Source organism: Protopterus annectens, chromosome 2.part2 (assembly GCF_019279795.1).
Source record: "Protopterus annectens isolate FY-2018-M chromosome 2.part2, PAN1.0, whole genome shotgun sequence".
Taxonomy (NCBI): Eukaryota; Metazoa; Chordata; order Ceratodontiformes; family Protopteridae; genus Protopterus; species Protopterus annectens.
In genome coordinates this window covers 37,877,237-37,894,625 of record NC_056730.1, presented here as the reverse complement: position 1 = coordinate 37,894,625, position 17,389 = coordinate 37,877,237, and the positions used below count along the sequence as shown (strand labels likewise).

Below are 17,389 nucleotides of genomic sequence, written 5' to 3'. Positions count from 1 at the left end.
TTTGGCCACAATTCCAAAAGGCACGTTTGGCGCAAAAACAACACTTCGCATCACCAAAAGAACACCATCCTCACAGTGAAGCATGGTGGTGGCAGGATCATGCTTTGGAGTTGCTTTTCTTCAGCTGGAACTGGGGCTTTAGTCAAGGTGGATGGAATTATGAACAGCTTCAAATACCAATCACTTTTGGCAAAAAACCTTCAAGCATCTGCTAGAAAGCTGAAGATGAAGAGGAATCTCACCTTTCAACACAACAATGACCCCCAAGCATACATCCAAATCAACAAAAGAATGGCTTCACCAGAAGAAAATTAAAGTTCTGGAATGGCCCAGCCAGAGTCCAAATCTAAATCCAATAGAAAATCTGTGGGGTGACTTGAAGAGGGCTGTGCACAAGAGATGTCCTCACAATATGACAGATATGGAGCGCTTTTGCAAGGAAGAGTGGGCAAATACTGCCAAGTCAAGGTGTGTCATGCTGATAGACTCCTACCCAAGAAGACTGAATGCAAAATGTGCTTTAACAAAGTATTAGTTTAAAGGTGTGCACACTTATGCAATTAATACAATAAGCCTACTTTTCTCTAGTACTGCAGAAGTTATGTCGATTCCACAGGTTCAAACAGTTTTTCATCTATTTGATTTCATAATCATCTCTAAACTCACTGTACTGGTGTCTCTCCATTATTAGCTTCCAGAATCACCATTAGGGATCAGATCATCAAACGTACTCCTTCCACATATGAATCCATATTGTTCTTTGTGGATTAAATTAGGCATCAGTGTTTTCAGATGACTAGCCAATGCAGACAACCTCCTTAACATCATGGTTTAATTACTGGCCTGTATGAGCTTGGTCATCGTGAGCTCTGCTTTCTCTGGATATGGTCACACTATTATCCCCCTTCTCCAACGGTTTGTCTCAATTATACTGTTCATTAAATTCGCCCAAACTGACACCATGTCCCCACCACTTTGCCAAACCTCAATGGAACATGTGATTGTGGTGACTTGCCTGAATCTTGCTTATCCTTCCCTGTCCAACCTTCTCTGTTATTACTTTCTTTTTTTTTGTAATTCCTCCCAGTGCCCTACACTGGGGCATTGAGTAACCCTAGTTTTCTGTCTCCTTATGCAAGTACACTAATCGTAGTCTACTCTCTCTCGTCTTCCTCTTCTTGCTGCATCTCTGATTTACACAAGATTTCATAACAATCTCTGAAGATCTTGGTAGTTCCTTCTAGGGTTCTAGCTACGTCACCTCTGATCTTGGCCCTCATTTGATAAACTGGCCTATTTAGTTATTTTGTTGCCTCAGTCTACTCACTAGGGCTATAATGCTCTCTGGTGTGTTAGCAAATAACACTCCTTTCAAAGCTGCTTGTTGCATTAAAACTTGTTCTATCTTGGAGCTTATCTCCCCGGGCCTCTACTGAAAATGGACATGTATCCAGTTAGACTAGCCCGATCAACAAATGTAAAATAAATAAATAATAAAATAATCTTCCTGTCATTGTATTTCCCCTACTGGTGTTTATAAACTGTATCTTCTCATGTGCAGTTATTGTGGGTACTCTCTTTTACAGTTCTTTAAATTTACGTTAGTGTTGTATTCCGCCTCTCTTGTTCTCTCTCTCCGTTCTAGAGCATATGTTGTCTGATCTTTTTTGTATTTCTCCTTTTATATATCATCCCATGTCTGTATGGATCCCACAATGAAGTCAAAGCCCTGTTATATTTGCTCTTACATCCATTCTGCAAAGACTCTATTTATTAAATATATGGTAAAGCTCCAGTGACTCACCTTCCTTGTTTCTCTGGTCAAGATTAGGTCAAATATCGAATATGCATGATCTGATATTACAGCTGGGTTTGTGTTTTCCTCTCCTATTAATTCCCAATGTTCCTTTGTTAGGGAACCCTATCTACTGTAGACCAGTGTTGATGTCTTGTCAGGTAAGTATATGCTACCTGGAGCTGTTAAAGCCACTAATCTTTTTTTTTTTTAATTACATTTCCTTTCTGATACTTAGTATTTTTTTTTGTATTTGCTCTCTCTCTCTCTGTGCCTCTCAGAAAAAAAAAACATATTCCAATAATTAGTGGAAGTCCTTTAAGATAACTTGCCTGAAAGGATTTGCTATCATTTTAGGTGGTAATTTTACCACGTGGCAATACTCACTCTGTCTCAAATCACCCTTAAATGCTGCATACTTCCATTGCTTATCCTCCATTTTACCCACAATCTTTTACTGGGACGTTTTTACTTTTTAATAGCAATACTCCCCTCCTCCTTGTACCTTTGTAATTAGAGCTCATTCCCAATCATATCCCCTTCTGGCTACTTTTTTCATGTTCTTGATCAACTAAATGCATTTAGTCAAACTCCAGTAATTCTACTCAATGTTTCCTTACCACTTTGAGAACGTCATTTCTTTTTACTTGGTCTGTTAAAGCAACGATATGCCAGCTCAATAGTTTTATGCTACTTATTCCTTTTTTGTAGTATTTCTTCCTTTTAAATTGCTACCCTTTTGTCTACCTGAACACCTACTACACAAATATATGTATTCCTGACATCTATGTACCATCTACTTTGCATATTTCAACATCTTCCTTCCAGTATAACAAGAATAATCTCCTGGCTGCCTATGATCTCATCTGACTTCATTTGTCCACATTTCAATATTAATTGTGTATTAAATATTAAAAAGAAAATGCAAAACATAACTCCCCATCTCGGTCCACTTCAATTTGTATGTACATTTAGCTTCTATTAGCTAAAAGACAGTAGTAATGGCTCCCAAGTTGACACAGCCTCAGCATTTCCTATCCATCCCAAAGTTGGTTGCAAACTACTTTTGAGAGACCTACTCCTTCAGTTGTTAAATTGCACTCTTACCTCATGCTGAATACACTAATATCTGAATTTGTCATTGTTAGTTACCCCCATGGCAGTTCTTATTCGGAGGACTTCCTGTAACCTTTCTTTTTATATCCTTATGCAAGTACACTAATTGTACTTCTGCTTATAATACTGAAGACGGCCTTCTTTAACCTCTTGCTATTTCTATTTTGAACCATTTAAGCTCTTTCCATCCATTTCAGATGTATCCATTTAAAAAAAAAAAAAAACAAATGTTTTAATTTTACTTTTCGAGCCTCCCTCCATCTCACAAACAGGCAACAATGCGTAAAATGGCAAAATACTCTATCACAAAACGAAACTAATCACAACGGAGTACCACAAAGGTCCGTACTTGGACCTTTACTCCACCATTTTTACCAACAACCTTCACATTACTTCTCGTCTAAGCTCTATTATCCAATATGCAGATGATACTACCATAACCTCCTCCTCAAATAATCTACAACACCTCCAGCAAAAAACATGACACCTTCACCGCAACAGAATCCTTGCTAACCGAATACTCCTTAATGCAAAAAAAAAAAAAAAACAAAGCTTCTACTCTTCGCAGCAAAACCCCTCTCATCCGACTTTCATATCTTCTCTCAGAACAACACAGAAATTGAAACTGTATCGTATGCTAAACTATTAGGTATTACCATTGACAATAAACTTACATTTGAACACCATATTTGTAATGCCATTAAAAAACCCACTGCAAATTAGGAACCCTATACAGACAAACATTTCACGGACAGCACCACCAAAAAAGCTCTTGCCAACACTTACTTGCTCCCTTCCCTCTTATATAGTGCCCCCATTTTCACTAACCTGCACTCAACTCAACAAAATAACCTCCAGTCCTGCTACCATAAAATCACCAAAGTTGCCACAGGCATCTCCTACCGCTTGCACCACTGCCAAGCCATAAGAGAACTTAAACTGGCTGGAATTTTCACATCACCTCCTTCAACTGTCCACAGCACATAAAAATTGCCTACAGCGCATACAACTGCCCTCCTAAGAACATTCTAATACCCTACAGCCCCACCAGAACCTTCTGCTCTGAAAACAAACAACTCATAACTGTCTACGTACCAAACAAAACAGCTGGGCACTGTCTTTACTCGTACACTGTCGCAAAACTCTGGAACTCACTTCCAACCAGCATAAACAACACTGGCTGCTTCAAAAAATTTAAACTCACCGTAAAAAGCTATATATAAATACTCATGTCTGCCCCTGCATCTATTCAAATAGATAAACCATCTCACTCTCTAAGCTTCCCTCTAGCTCATCTCAATTGTTACCCCTCAAAGCCAGTAGGAAACTCTTGATTTAAAAGTTATTTTAAACAACTGTAGTCTTACTATTTATCTTTCTAACCTTAACTATCATACTAAGCCTCAACCCTGTAAAACTACCCTTCTGCTGATTTCCCTTTCTTACCTTTCAACCTATTCAATATTTACAAAAACAATTCTTGAAGATGACACTGTTTCTTTCTGATATTGTAATCCCACAAGTTATAATTTTTCTCAGTATGTTGTATTGTACAATATTGTACTGTAAATTCTTGTAAAATACTTGTCATTATTCTGTGCATACATAATGTCCTGTGGAGTTTTTCTGCCCGGGCCTCCACTGAAAATGGGTCCCTGACCCAGTTGGACTTTCCCGGTCAACAAATGTCAATAAATAACTAAATCTTAAAGAGCAGAACTATCTACAGCGACTTCTATTTACAACTAGTTACCTTTAACGCTTCATAACCGTTAATAATAGGAACAAATGCATTCAATCAACTGGTTATGGCACTCTAGGCATTTTCCCAGTTATGCATATTTCCTGACCCTTCTTGTTTCAATTAACTCTTAATTTAACCCCGATATCTGCTTTTCAAAAAAAATCAAGAGAGAAAAGGAGCCCTCTCCCTCCATAAGGGATTGGACAAGGTTGTAGAGCATCCCAACTTCCCTTGTGTAAAACATATTTTTCATAATTCAGTTGTGAATGTATACAATGAAATTAGCAGCTTAAAACAAGAGTAAAACAATATATTGCTTAGTAACAGAGGTTGTAGTCTTCCCTACTTTTATCCCAATCTCTTGCCAAAATCGATTTATTGGTCACATAGTTCACATCTCTCTTAAAATGTCTTTAATTGTCCACTTCAAATCTTACAATGAAACTCGTTATTTTCAACTACCCCTGACACTTGTGTTGGCTTGCTCAAGTTATCATACATCACTGTTCCCCATGCCCATTCTCTTCTCTCCTGGAGTATCTCGGCTCTTGTTTTTAGTGCTGTTTTTTAAATAATGGTAAAATGTCCCTTTTTTGCTCCCTTTTCGATGTAGGCACTTGCTGTTCATCAGTTTAATTTGGCCATCAGCCTTGCTGGTTTCAAGCTGAGACCAACTTTTCTTATCATTTTTGCAGTCTGATTTACTATGAGTTTGTTATGCTCTCTCTTAATTTAGGCTAACATATCCTGATCTCCTTTGGTCCAAACTCAGCCACATCATTCTAGAAGTCCTCGACCAACTTTCAATGTTATACTGTTACTGAGAATGTGACAAGAAGGGGACTCACTCCTAGACTTGAACACTACCTTAACAACTTAACACTAAACAGTTTTAAATGAAGACCAGTGATTTAGAACCTTACATTAAGTGCTGTGGCACACTGGAACTCTGGAACAAATTTTAATACTACCACTCACAACACAGCTGCTAAGTCACCTTACACAAATTATATATCTAAAGTTAAATCACTGGCTGACATTGCTTATCGTACTATACGAAAAATCCTAGAAACATGCTCAGTGTAGTAGTCTCACAGCAGACTACGGCCTTTTCTTCAGTCTTCACTACACTGGAGACGAAGCAGTATACATAAAGCACTGTGAAAGACATTGATGGGAGTAATCAAATGACACCAAAAAGGCAAGTACGTTTGTTATACACACAGTACAGAACGCAATAATTCAATATTGATCTGTAATATTTTATCACCACAGTGGGTTAGAAGTTACTGAGGACCAATGTAACAAAGTTAAGGGTACATCACTGGCTCACCCACTGTGTACAGCTAAGTTGTAGACACCAGAGATACTAAGAAACATATCTAGTTTTATGGCAATATATTGTATTTCTTAAATAAAAATTACACTGCATTACAGTTTAAGTCCGAAAAGAATGAAGAGTCAGCAAGTAATAGGTGGCTGTGGTACAAGGAATCAAATGCACAAAAAATGCTAGTAGGATGCACCCCAGTGAAAACACTCCTAACCACAGTGGCACTTCAATGAAGCTTAGTGTAGAAAAATATGACGAATACATTAGACATACAAGTGCAAGATTCAGAAATGTTACTCTTTTTAATGCAACTCGGTATGCAAACAGGCACAACCTGCATATTTCAAATATTTAAAAAGAATGGAGTTTACAAGTTTCTGAAAGATATCTTAAGAAAGCTTACATGTTGGCACAAAATACTGCCACTGATATTTACACTCCATGTTGTAAGGGCGGTATGCAAAGAACTTGTTTGCTACATTATAAACACATAATTTTAACGCTTCTACACACAAAGAAAAACAAGGACTAGGAAAAGAAATGCTAGGCGCTGTATGAAAGCTCATAATCAGACGTATAAAACTGTTCCTGACAATTTGGATTAGCTTGGATGGTTACACACATTACATACTAAAGTTTTACCATTAAAACAGGACATGGGCTGTTTATATTGTAAACTGTAAAACTAATTTTGTTGTGGGAATTATGCTATTACTCTTAACAACAGAGCTGCTTGCATTTCGAGATGTACACATGGCCTCAGGATTATTAGTTTAAAAGTAGAATTTATATGAAACATTTCAAATGTATGAAGGACCCAAGGCTGCAACTGTGAATAACAGCTGTAAAGCCAGAGTTTAATTTACAAATGGATGGTAGGAGGGAGAAGGATATATCCTAAAAACATAGGCACAATCTTAAAACTAGGTTTATTTATTTATTTTTTTTTTTTTGATAAACTATATGTGAACTAGTCTGTCTTGGACCCTTTTCTGCTAAAACCCAGGCCACAAGTGCAAATATATATGAAACACAATTGGGCAGATCAGACTAGCCAAACTACTAGCATTTTTGGAAGGTGAAAAGAAAAGAGTCCATTGCCGACATGGTGAAAATAAGCAAACTCCAGAGACAGAATGACTGTACATCAGGAATGATTACCAAGACCATGTGGCAAGGAGGGGCAGAGCTCTTAACCAGAGAGATGCTGTGTTCACCAGTTACCCTAGATACATGCAAGACAGCGAGAAGGGTTCTCTAAACATTACAGTAAATTAAGCCAGAATACATATCAGACATTTATGCTATGCCAACCAGGAAAAACATTTATTATTTGTCAATCATTTGTCTGACTCTGGCTTTTAGTGACCACGCTGTAAATCAAACACAGCTGTTTCATGAGAAAACATGGGATTTTTCTTAAATCCTGACCATAAAAATATGGTGCTAAGGAAAGTAACACTATCAAATTTTTTGTGTCTAGCAGAACCTCTCTGTATAGTAAAAATTTAGTACACTACAGCCCTGGGTAATTGTAAATTGTACTCCCTAATCCATAAGATCACAGAATTATAGCAGGTTACTAGGTTATTGGCGATAAGGCCTCTACAACCCTAGCCATGTTATACCCTTTTTCCCTTATGAACCAAGATATATAATCTATGTTTGCACGCAAATCTAACATCAGCACCAACTGCCTCTGTCTAGGAGGGCCATATGTGAAACCCCCAGTGTAAATTTACAGTTTCTCATCCAATTGTCCAGGTTACACTCAAATAGAGTCATTGAGGAGCTCTGTTTTACATGACTTGAGAGTTTGTTAGACAGGAGTGGCAATCTCTGGGAGATGTATCTGTCTTTCAAGCATGTCCTGTTACTGTCACAGGCTAGGTTAAGATTAATACCGCAGGTTAGGTCCCATCATTAGCAAAACATTTTTCGATGTTCCCCTCAAAACATTTGCAATATTTTCCAGCATATTTCCAATTTCTCATTAAAAAATATATTTTTTTTAGTTTTTGTATTCTGAAGTCTCCATTAAATTCAGAACAAATTCCAAGGTCTAGATTTTTTTACCTTCTTTGTAATCAATCTATCATCCATGCTTACAATTCGTAGCCAGCCCCTGCCATCTAGGCAAGGGAGGGATGCAAGTAGACTGCCAGGCCTTTCTTCTGCGTCATGTGCATGCATACACACACACACACACACACACACACACACACACACACACACACACACACACCCTTACGTTCAACTTAGAAGCCCCCAAATGACCTACCGCATGTATAGGGAATGTGGCAGGAAACAGAAGCACCCAGAGAAAAACCTATGCGAACACAAGACAGGCAAGCAGACTCCACACTTGCTCAGAGCAATTCTTATTTCCTCAGTACAGATTAATACTAAGCTATTTATAGTCAATACTCCTTAAAATCCAAAATAAACTCCAGTCTCTTTTTTTTTAATTAGAGTTTCTGCAATATTCAAAATTCATAATTCATTTCTATAACTGGTGTTAAGGGTCTGGAGGTCACCTATGTTGTTAATTCACAGATAAGGCTAAAATGAGTAATAGTCCTATAGTTACCAGGATATGTTTTGAGGCTACCCTGTGGAGGGGCTAACTGTAGCTGTACTCCAAGTCTTAGGTCCATAACATGTGAAGTAAAGTTAAAGTGCACTGCTGCACTTCCTATATGAAGTGCATGTAACAAGCTCTTGGAGGTGGTTGTAAACTCCTTACCATATACAATTCACATTTATGCATTATGATAAAATTCATTGTTTATCCATTTTATTTTGTTGATAAGCACAGTCCCAAGATATTTTTCATTTAACTGAAAAATTCTACCCTAACATCATAAAAGATTGAACCCACAATGCCTTACTAATCTAAAATTTTGTATAAACTACAAGATTTCCATGTTAAATGCAGTAACACCGGAACATTACTTTCTACAAAGAAAAGTTATTAATAAGGTCTTGCAAGTGCCTTACTAATCTAAAATTTTGTATAAACTACAAGATTTCCATGTTAAATGCAGTAACACCGGAACATTACTTTCTACAAAGAAAAGTTATTAATAAGGTCTTGCAAGTGGAGATGCACAGATAATTAATGTACTTGATGTAATATTGAAACCTAGACATAAGAAGCTGCTCTTCTAAAGAAGTTATTTTACTCACCCATAATGCCTTGTCAGCGCATATAAATTATTGTCTGACAACTGCTATGACATCATTTTGTGGGTGTGCTCATGCAGGAAAAAACTAAGTAGACAGTGAAACTACAACAAAAAAGCTGACTGTAGCTTTCATGTAGGGTTACCACCTGTCCCACTTTGTGAGGGACAGCCCCTCTTTGGGCAGTTGTGTCCTGCAAAAAAAAATTGTAAAAATGGCAAATGTCCTGAGATTTTAGGGCAAAATTATTTCCTATATTTTATGTAATACTTGCATAAAACAGTTATTCTGTATCTGAAATACCTAAATGTTATAAGAAATAGAATAAGCAATGAAAATGCTACAAGAATAAGCTTTTATTTAGGCAAAAAAGTGAATTCCTGTCCTTTGTACTGGCCGTGGGTATGTTTTGGGCTACAAAATCTGATGTTTGTACCACAATTGTCCCACTTTGGGCATTTGAAAAGGTGGCAGCCCTACTTTCATGTTTTCAAACCACTTGCAAGTTTAACATCAGGAGTATAACTAGAAATGAAATTAACCATAAGACAAACATGCGTGGAAAATGCAACAATACATTTTAAATATTTTTTTAGGACTGTCTGGGTTATGTGATGTTTGATACTTGCAAGCAGGCATCTGGAATTCTAGTGAGACTCCTAGAGCTAACAGTTTTTAGTTTTGGAAAATGTAAAAGCTACCTTGACCAAAGGTGATAGCACGTGGTATAGCGACGGGGAAACAGCTGAAGGGTATAAATTGTGGGAGAAGAGTGAAGCTGGAGACAAATTTATAATCAAGTATATTAAATTTGTAACTATTGGACCAGAAAGTGTGATACACCATTGCATACATGTTTAAAGCAGAAGTGGGTGTTACCTCCGACTTTTCTAATGTAGCAGAAGACAACTTTGTGGTTGCCCTTGGTACTGGAAGCAATTCTAAGTTCACAATTGGCATTTTACTCTAACAGTATGTTTGAGGGTCTTCCTTAATACTTTTATAGTATAGGACATGGAATTTAAGAATGTCATTAACTCAAGAAAATCTGAAGGGTCCCTTGACAAGTATTACCTTTTTATGTTTACAGACTGATATCAAGAAGGCTTCTAGCTTCCCAAGGAAAAATAAATAAGCAGAAGCAATAAGGGTGTCATGAAAGCCACAAAAAATCTCACTCAGCTGCAGAGCATGAAAAGCCTACTGAATTTTGATGCAAGGCAATACCCGAGGGGATAACGTCCATGAGGACTGGAAGCAAAGTGCAAGGAATGGGTAACCTCATCATAACATTAGGGTAACCAAAGAGATGAGAAGACTTTCATGTCTGGGTGACCTTTTTTGCAAAAAAACAACTGGGTTTCAATAATGCAAATGGAGGTCACTTGTCACATATACCAATGAGTGTCTAGACTACTGACCTTGAGGGTTGCATCAAATGACTTGTACAATAATGGACAGAAGCCAAAATAAGCAGTGCAGCTCAAAACGTCAAACAGCTGGGACTTTCACCATTACAGACAGCATCTGCTATCTAGGAACAGTAGTTGACAAAAAGTAATATCATCATTCAGAAAACATAACACAAGGTTGTTAGAAAAATTAAGAACCAGCTAGGGTGAGAGGGCTAATGAACACATTCATAAGACCTTTCACTTTATAACTGTTGTCCATAAACAAGGTAGTCAAAGCAAAGCACATAGAGAATCTAGACAACTCTTTAGAGGACTCCTACCTATTTAAACTATCAACACTGATATTTATAGGACATGTGCGTTACAAGTTAAAATTATTTACATTTCTCATGCAGCAAAATGAAGGGCATGACACTTTAAAGACAACAGGGGATCAAGGATGAAAGGAAATAAGTCTAATTCCATTGGCAAGCTGAGGATGAACATACTACAAATAAGTAACATGGAGACGGAAATGGTACAACCAACTCAAACAAATATATCACAGCTACCAATCAGCGAAGAGCCTTAATGCTAGTTTCTACCTAAGCTTTACAACTAAAGAATATGTTTAAAGCTTGAAGGAAACAGAAGACACAGGATGAATAATAAACAACAGCCTACTACCACTTTTCAGTTTAAACATTTGGGGGCGACTATGAAACACTGATATTTACAATGAACTTCCTGTGTACTAAAGTTAAAGTGCATTGCTGCACTTTCTAAATGAAGTGCATATAACAACTGCATTTCATGGAACACTTACAGCATGTGTGTTAGCATAATCAGTAAACAGGGAAATGTCCAGTGCTTTGGCAAATATCAATTGCATGGGTGTCAAATGATGGGGTTTGTCTGCTACTACCCAAATTTAAGACGGATAAGAATGTGCAAAGCCAGTGGGTATGACTGATCATAATTTGCAAGTGGATAGAACAGCATGGTTGAAAAGGTGCCACAAAAGTTCAAAGGTAATGGAGAGGGTGTCTCCTTCTGTCACAGGCAAGGCAACATGGTGCTGTTTTGTGCCACAGTGTTCAGGGCAGTAGCTGTCATAAATACAGATGTAAAAATATTCTTTCCCACATTCCTTTCTCACACCTGCAAAAATCACACAGTAAATGAATAAGACCATCAACTAAAGTACTTAAGGAATTAAGAGAAAGATGGGCCAGAAGATATAAAGTACACTTGTGGTCACACTTTCACTAATAACCATCTTCCTTTTCATTCATTTATTTTTCAGTACACATTTTATCCAATTCACAGTAGCGGTGTGTCAAAGTCCATTCTAAGATTATGGCTGTAAGGCTAAGCATAATCCTGGACATGATGCCAGTCCTTCCAAGGTAGGAGAAGGAAAGGGAGGATAGAGATTTGGGTGGTCAGGCACTCCTATGTCTCCCATTTAAGAACAAGAGCAACGCAAGAACTACTGGATGTCAAGAAGAGGTTTAACTCTACACAGACTGCTGCCTGCAGGTTTGGGTTGTAAGGATTTCATAACAGGAGATGAACAAGAGTGTTTCACATACCTGTGAATTACAGAACAGTGAATTACAGTACAGTGATTTCATTCTTACTGCATTACACCAGTGTTTAAATGGTGGAAGCAGATACAGTCTGTGTGCCTGACGGCCATACACAGATTTAATATAGCAATATACTATAAATGTTATTGCTAAACAGAGACACAGATAAGCATTATGTTATGAAGAGAAAAATTGAAGGGGAGAGCAGGTCATTTGGCATTCAGCTAAAACAGGTACTAGAGCAGAGGGCATGTCTACCAAACCAAGGCATGAAGAAACTCTAAACAAATGATTGTGAGACTGGAGGAAGGTTCTAACACATATGTTTAGCAGACAGATCCCCACCCCTCACAGAACAGAATGAAAACTGGAAGGTGGGAAGCCATGTGACATGTCAGACAGTCATGACCCCAAACCGAATGCCCTAGGATACACAGCATTCAAGTCAGCCCTGCCTTGTCAGCCTAAAAAGTAACTAATGAAGTGATCAACAATGAATCTGCAATCATTTAATATCTTAATCAATTAATTCCCCTTCAGCCCAGTCATGTGCACATATCTGTTTGTCACAACTTACTTTAACTAGCTAACTTGGCTCAATAAAAATATGGATACAGACATTTTTCCATCATATTTGTTATTGTAACGGCAAGGGCTATTTCCTCTCCCTTTCAACAACAACTCCTTTTCAGTCATTAGATTATCACAACCCAGTCTACTTCATGCTCCCCTCCTAACCTACAGTTGTGATTGCGCATCCCGCATTCTCCATCAGTTAAAACATAATGTGCCTTCCACCTTAGAACCTCCATAACATAAACGGCTTTATAAAATTAAGCCTCTTCCCCCATTTCCTCACATTTACTTCTATAAATCAGACTCCATGCCTAAGCTTCTCTCCTAACCAGCTTACTCTTGGATAAGATTCCCCAATGCCAATAGAATGGCAAGACACGCTGGCTGTGATGGATGCCAGCCCATTGCTGAGTCATCCAACCTAAAGCATCCATTTTAAAAAGCACTATCTATATAGGACCAGGCAAAGTTACAATTTATGTTAACTACAACATCTGTCCAGACAGCAAAGAAAGATATTAACTAATTTACTGTTTTAAACTGAGAATACCGTTAAAATGCATTCCAGTAAATATATCATCTAAACACTGCCTACCAAAATAAATCTTGTCAGTTTTGACCAGGGCGACAGCTCTGAGAAATACATGTTTAACTGATTAAAATGGACTACTACTTTCAAATAATATCATACAATCTTGTTTTGCATAGATTTCTGTATGTCACAGACTGTTCTGATTGACTACATTAGCCTAATAAACATATGTCTATAACTTTTACTTCTCATCTGTATGGGGTGCTTCTTGATGTGTTACTGTGTCGTTTCACTAACAAATGGAACTGGTCAGATTATTGCTGCAACTAACCAGTTCTGAGAGGCAGTTTATAAAGTGGTCTGGACAGGCTCAAAGGGGCATAGTACAAACAAATGTCCCAGAACAGATACATCCAAGTCCCAACCAGACATATCCTAGCAAAACAGAAAAACAGCTTTGGATGGCCCAAGATGATAAGATTAGGGAAAGTAAAGGAAACATTTTTTCATCAGTGCAGGTACGGAGGGTAAAGGAAACCCTGTTTCCTCACTGGAGTTCACCATAACATCGGAAGCCCACTGAAAGATACCCCTGAGAACAAATGGACAGAATAAAAAGCAGAGCTCTGCCAACCACAATGGGCAGTCATGTTATGGGTTGAGTATTAGTTTCCCACAACTTCTGTTTCAGGTCTTTACCTTCTCCACTATTAAGTAGTTACAGTGGATATAAAAAGTGTACACACCCCTGTTAAAATGCCAAGTTTTTGCGATATAAAAAAAAGAGACCACAATAAATCATTTCAAAAGTTTTTCCACCTTTAATTTGACCTATAACCTGTACAATTCAATTGAAAAACAAACAAATCTGTTGGGGGAAAAATATAAAAAATAAAAAACATACAATAAGCTGGTCGCAGAGGTGTGTACACCCTTAAACTAATACTTTGTTGAAGCTCCTTTTGATTTAATTACAGCATTCAGTCTTCTTGGGTAAGAGTCTATCAGCATGGCACATCTTGACTTGGCAATATTTGCCCACTCTTCCTTGCCAAAAGTGCTCCAAATCTGTCAGATTGCGAGGGCATCTCTCGTGCACAGCCCTTTCAGGTCACCCCACAGATTTCTATAGGATTTAGGTCTAGGCTCTGGGTGGGCCATTCCAAAATTTTAATTTTCTTCTGGTGAACCCATTCTTTTGTTGATTTGGATGTATGCTTGGGGTCATTGTCATTTTGAAAGGTGAAATTCCTCTTCATCTTTCTAACAGACGCCTGAAGGTTTTGGGCCAAAAGTGACTGATATTTGGAACTGTTCATAAATCCCTCCACCTTGACTAAACCCCAGTTCCAGCCGAAGAAAAGCAACCCCAAAGCATGATACTGCTACCACCATGTTTAACCATGGGGGTGGTGTTCTTTTGGTGATACTAAGTGTTGTTTTGCGCCAAACATACCTTTTGGAATTGTGGCCAAAAAGTTCAACCTTGGTCTCATCAGACCATAACATATTTTCCCACATGCTTTTGGGAGACTTGATGTACGGTTTTGCAAATTTTTATCCATGCCTGGATGTTTTTCTGTGTAAGAAAAGACTTCCGTCATGCAACCCTACCCACTGGCCAGACATATGGAGAATACTGGCGATTGTTGTCATGTGTAATACACAAACAGTACTTGCCAGAAATTCCTGCAGCTCCTTCAGTGTTGTTGTAGGTCTCTTGGCAGCCTCCCCTAACCAGTTTTCATCTTGTCTTTTATTCAATTTTGGAGGGAAGTCCAGTTCTTTGCAACATCACTGTTGTCCCATATTTTCTCCACTTTTAGATTACTGTCTTCACTGTGTTCCATAGTATAGCCAATAGTGTGGACATTTTTTGTACTCTTCTCCTGACTGATACTTTTCAACAATGAGATCCCCGTGATGCTTTTTAAGCTCTCTGCAAATCATGGCTTTTGCTGTAGCATGCAAATGAGTCAGGAAAATCCTACTAGGACAGCTGCATTTTATTTGGGGTTACTCAGTCTCTTTAATTGATGGCACGTGTGTACCGAAGACTGAATGTTGTAATTAAAGCAAAAGGTGCTTCAAAGTATTAGTTTAAGGGTGTACACACTTATGCATACCCAGCTTATTCTACATTTTTTTATTTTTTTCCCTAACAGATTTGTTTTTCAATTGAATTGTACAGGTTATATGTCACATTAAAGGTAGGAAAAGTTTTGAAATGATTTATTGTGGTCTTATTTTTTATATATCACAAAAAAACTGGCATTTAACAGGGATGTTGTACACTTTTTATATCCACTGTAGGTTAGGGAATTGGCTGTCAGTCATGCAAGCAAAGAATAGGTTTGGAAGTGTTTAAAACATGGAGATCCATGTCAGGTCCTCTGATCTTACCCAAGGCAAGCTTGAAAGCCAAACCATAAACTAAACAATGAAGGCTTGGATGCCCAAAAAGTGAAGAAATTGCCACCCCTTACTCTCCTTCCAATTCTGTACTGCACACCTATCTCTGGGTCACAATCTGGTTTAAAAAATGCAATGCCACTCTCAATCCACTAATTGTGCACATATCCCCCATCGGTGTTTGAGGCTTCCGATTTACTACTGTATTGCAAAAGCTGTGACCTCCCTAACAAATACAAATCACTTTCAGCATTAGGCTATCAAACCCATCCCGTATCCTTCCCGTACTTGTGGGAACACTCAGAAATGCAATAGCACATCCAATTCGGGTGCAAATGTTTTTCTTTTTATATATTCCACTAATTACTTACTGACTAAAAACAAGAATACCGCAAAATAAAATACAGTTTCCTAACTACCGGTAAAGACATCACAAACTATTAAATACTGCTATGGTACCCTGTTTGTCCAGCAAGACCAAATGTGTGGGTGGGGGGAGCAATATTTGTGAGAAAATTATACTGTACTGCGTTTCTTAGTTTCTGGTAATGATCCTTACATGACTCCAGTAACATCTTATATGGAGCATCCTACAGGATCCCAATGACATCTTACATGGAGCATCTTCCTACGAGGATCGCATTTCTAGTAACATATGAAGCTGAGAATCATTATACCAACGGTACAAATAGTCAAAACGCGATTAGGTATTACCCACTTTGTGTTTAACATTTTTGTAAACAAAATAAATTAGTCAAACATACGAACAACCAGTACACTAAACTAGGTACGGGGTTTGCAAGTTTTCCCTTTTTTATGACCACCGTTTCTGCCGATTTCCACCGAAATTCTACGTACAGGTGTACCGAATCATTTTCAACGTCTGAAAAAAAACCGAAAGGTAATTACCATTACAATTAAGCTGTCGGTATCTACTGAAGGCAAACCCCAGTCTCCTCCCCAGCAAGTTACTTCCAAATCAGCCGCCATCTCCCATTCCATACAGGAAGCATTTGTGTTTTTCTGCAAGGACCGGTTCCCCGCTACAGACATGTCCATGACGTCACACCCCGTGACCGGGTTCGCCGTGTAAGAAAGGAGGAAGATTGTATAGCCGGTAATCGTATATCTGGTGTATTTCGATGTGTAGATATCTAATAATTTTGTATCGTTTAAATATAGTATTTCTCTGTGTTCTAACTTAAAAGGTCTGTCCGGCATTTGTTGATAAGATTGTTTTACAGACATTCATACTAAATGATGTTAAATCATATTAATCATTCAAAGTAACTTTTTGTATGCAGTAACCAGGCTTTAACCTAACAGGTAACGTCCACATTTTACTGTACTGTACATACCTTATAAAACACTAAGACACATAGCTCTCAGCGTCATAACAAAAAATGCGGACAAAGACAAAATTAATGGTTGGACAAAGCCTCAAAAATAGGGACAGATTTTAAATATTGCTCTTATAAACTTAGAAAGTTGCTAGAATAAAAAGGCTTGTGTTACAATGCATTTTCTGAAGGAAATGAAGGCTGAAACTCAAATGCCTGTCATTAATTTGGGAATTCAGTCCTCACTGATTTGCCACAAAAATCGAGAAAACCACAAATTTTATGAAGAACAGACCAGAAATATGAGGCAAAAATCTAGACAGTCTGCAAAAAATGGGAAAGTTGAGAGGTATGACATTACTTTTCCAT

General features: G+C 37.9%; 1 protein-coding gene across 4 annotated transcripts in view; it reads right to left on the bottom strand.

The window, feature by feature from the left end:
• MTX3 (metaxin 3) overlaps positions 1 to 16,739 on the bottom strand; it is a 558,615-nt gene extending 541,876 nt beyond the window's left edge. The window contains exon 1 of one of the 4 annotated variants that reach the window (XM_044063728.1): positions 16,590 to 16,739. In XM_044063728.1, coding sequence (XP_043919663.1) covers positions 16,590 to 16,739 — 150 coding nt within the window. Of the gene's footprint in view, positions 1 to 16,239; positions 16,559 to 16,589 lie in introns of those variants that run through there. The other 3 variants (XM_044063727.1, XM_044063725.1, XM_044063726.1) reach the window with 3 other exon arrangements.
• Between the last annotated feature and the right edge of the window lie 650 nt (positions 16,740 to 17,389).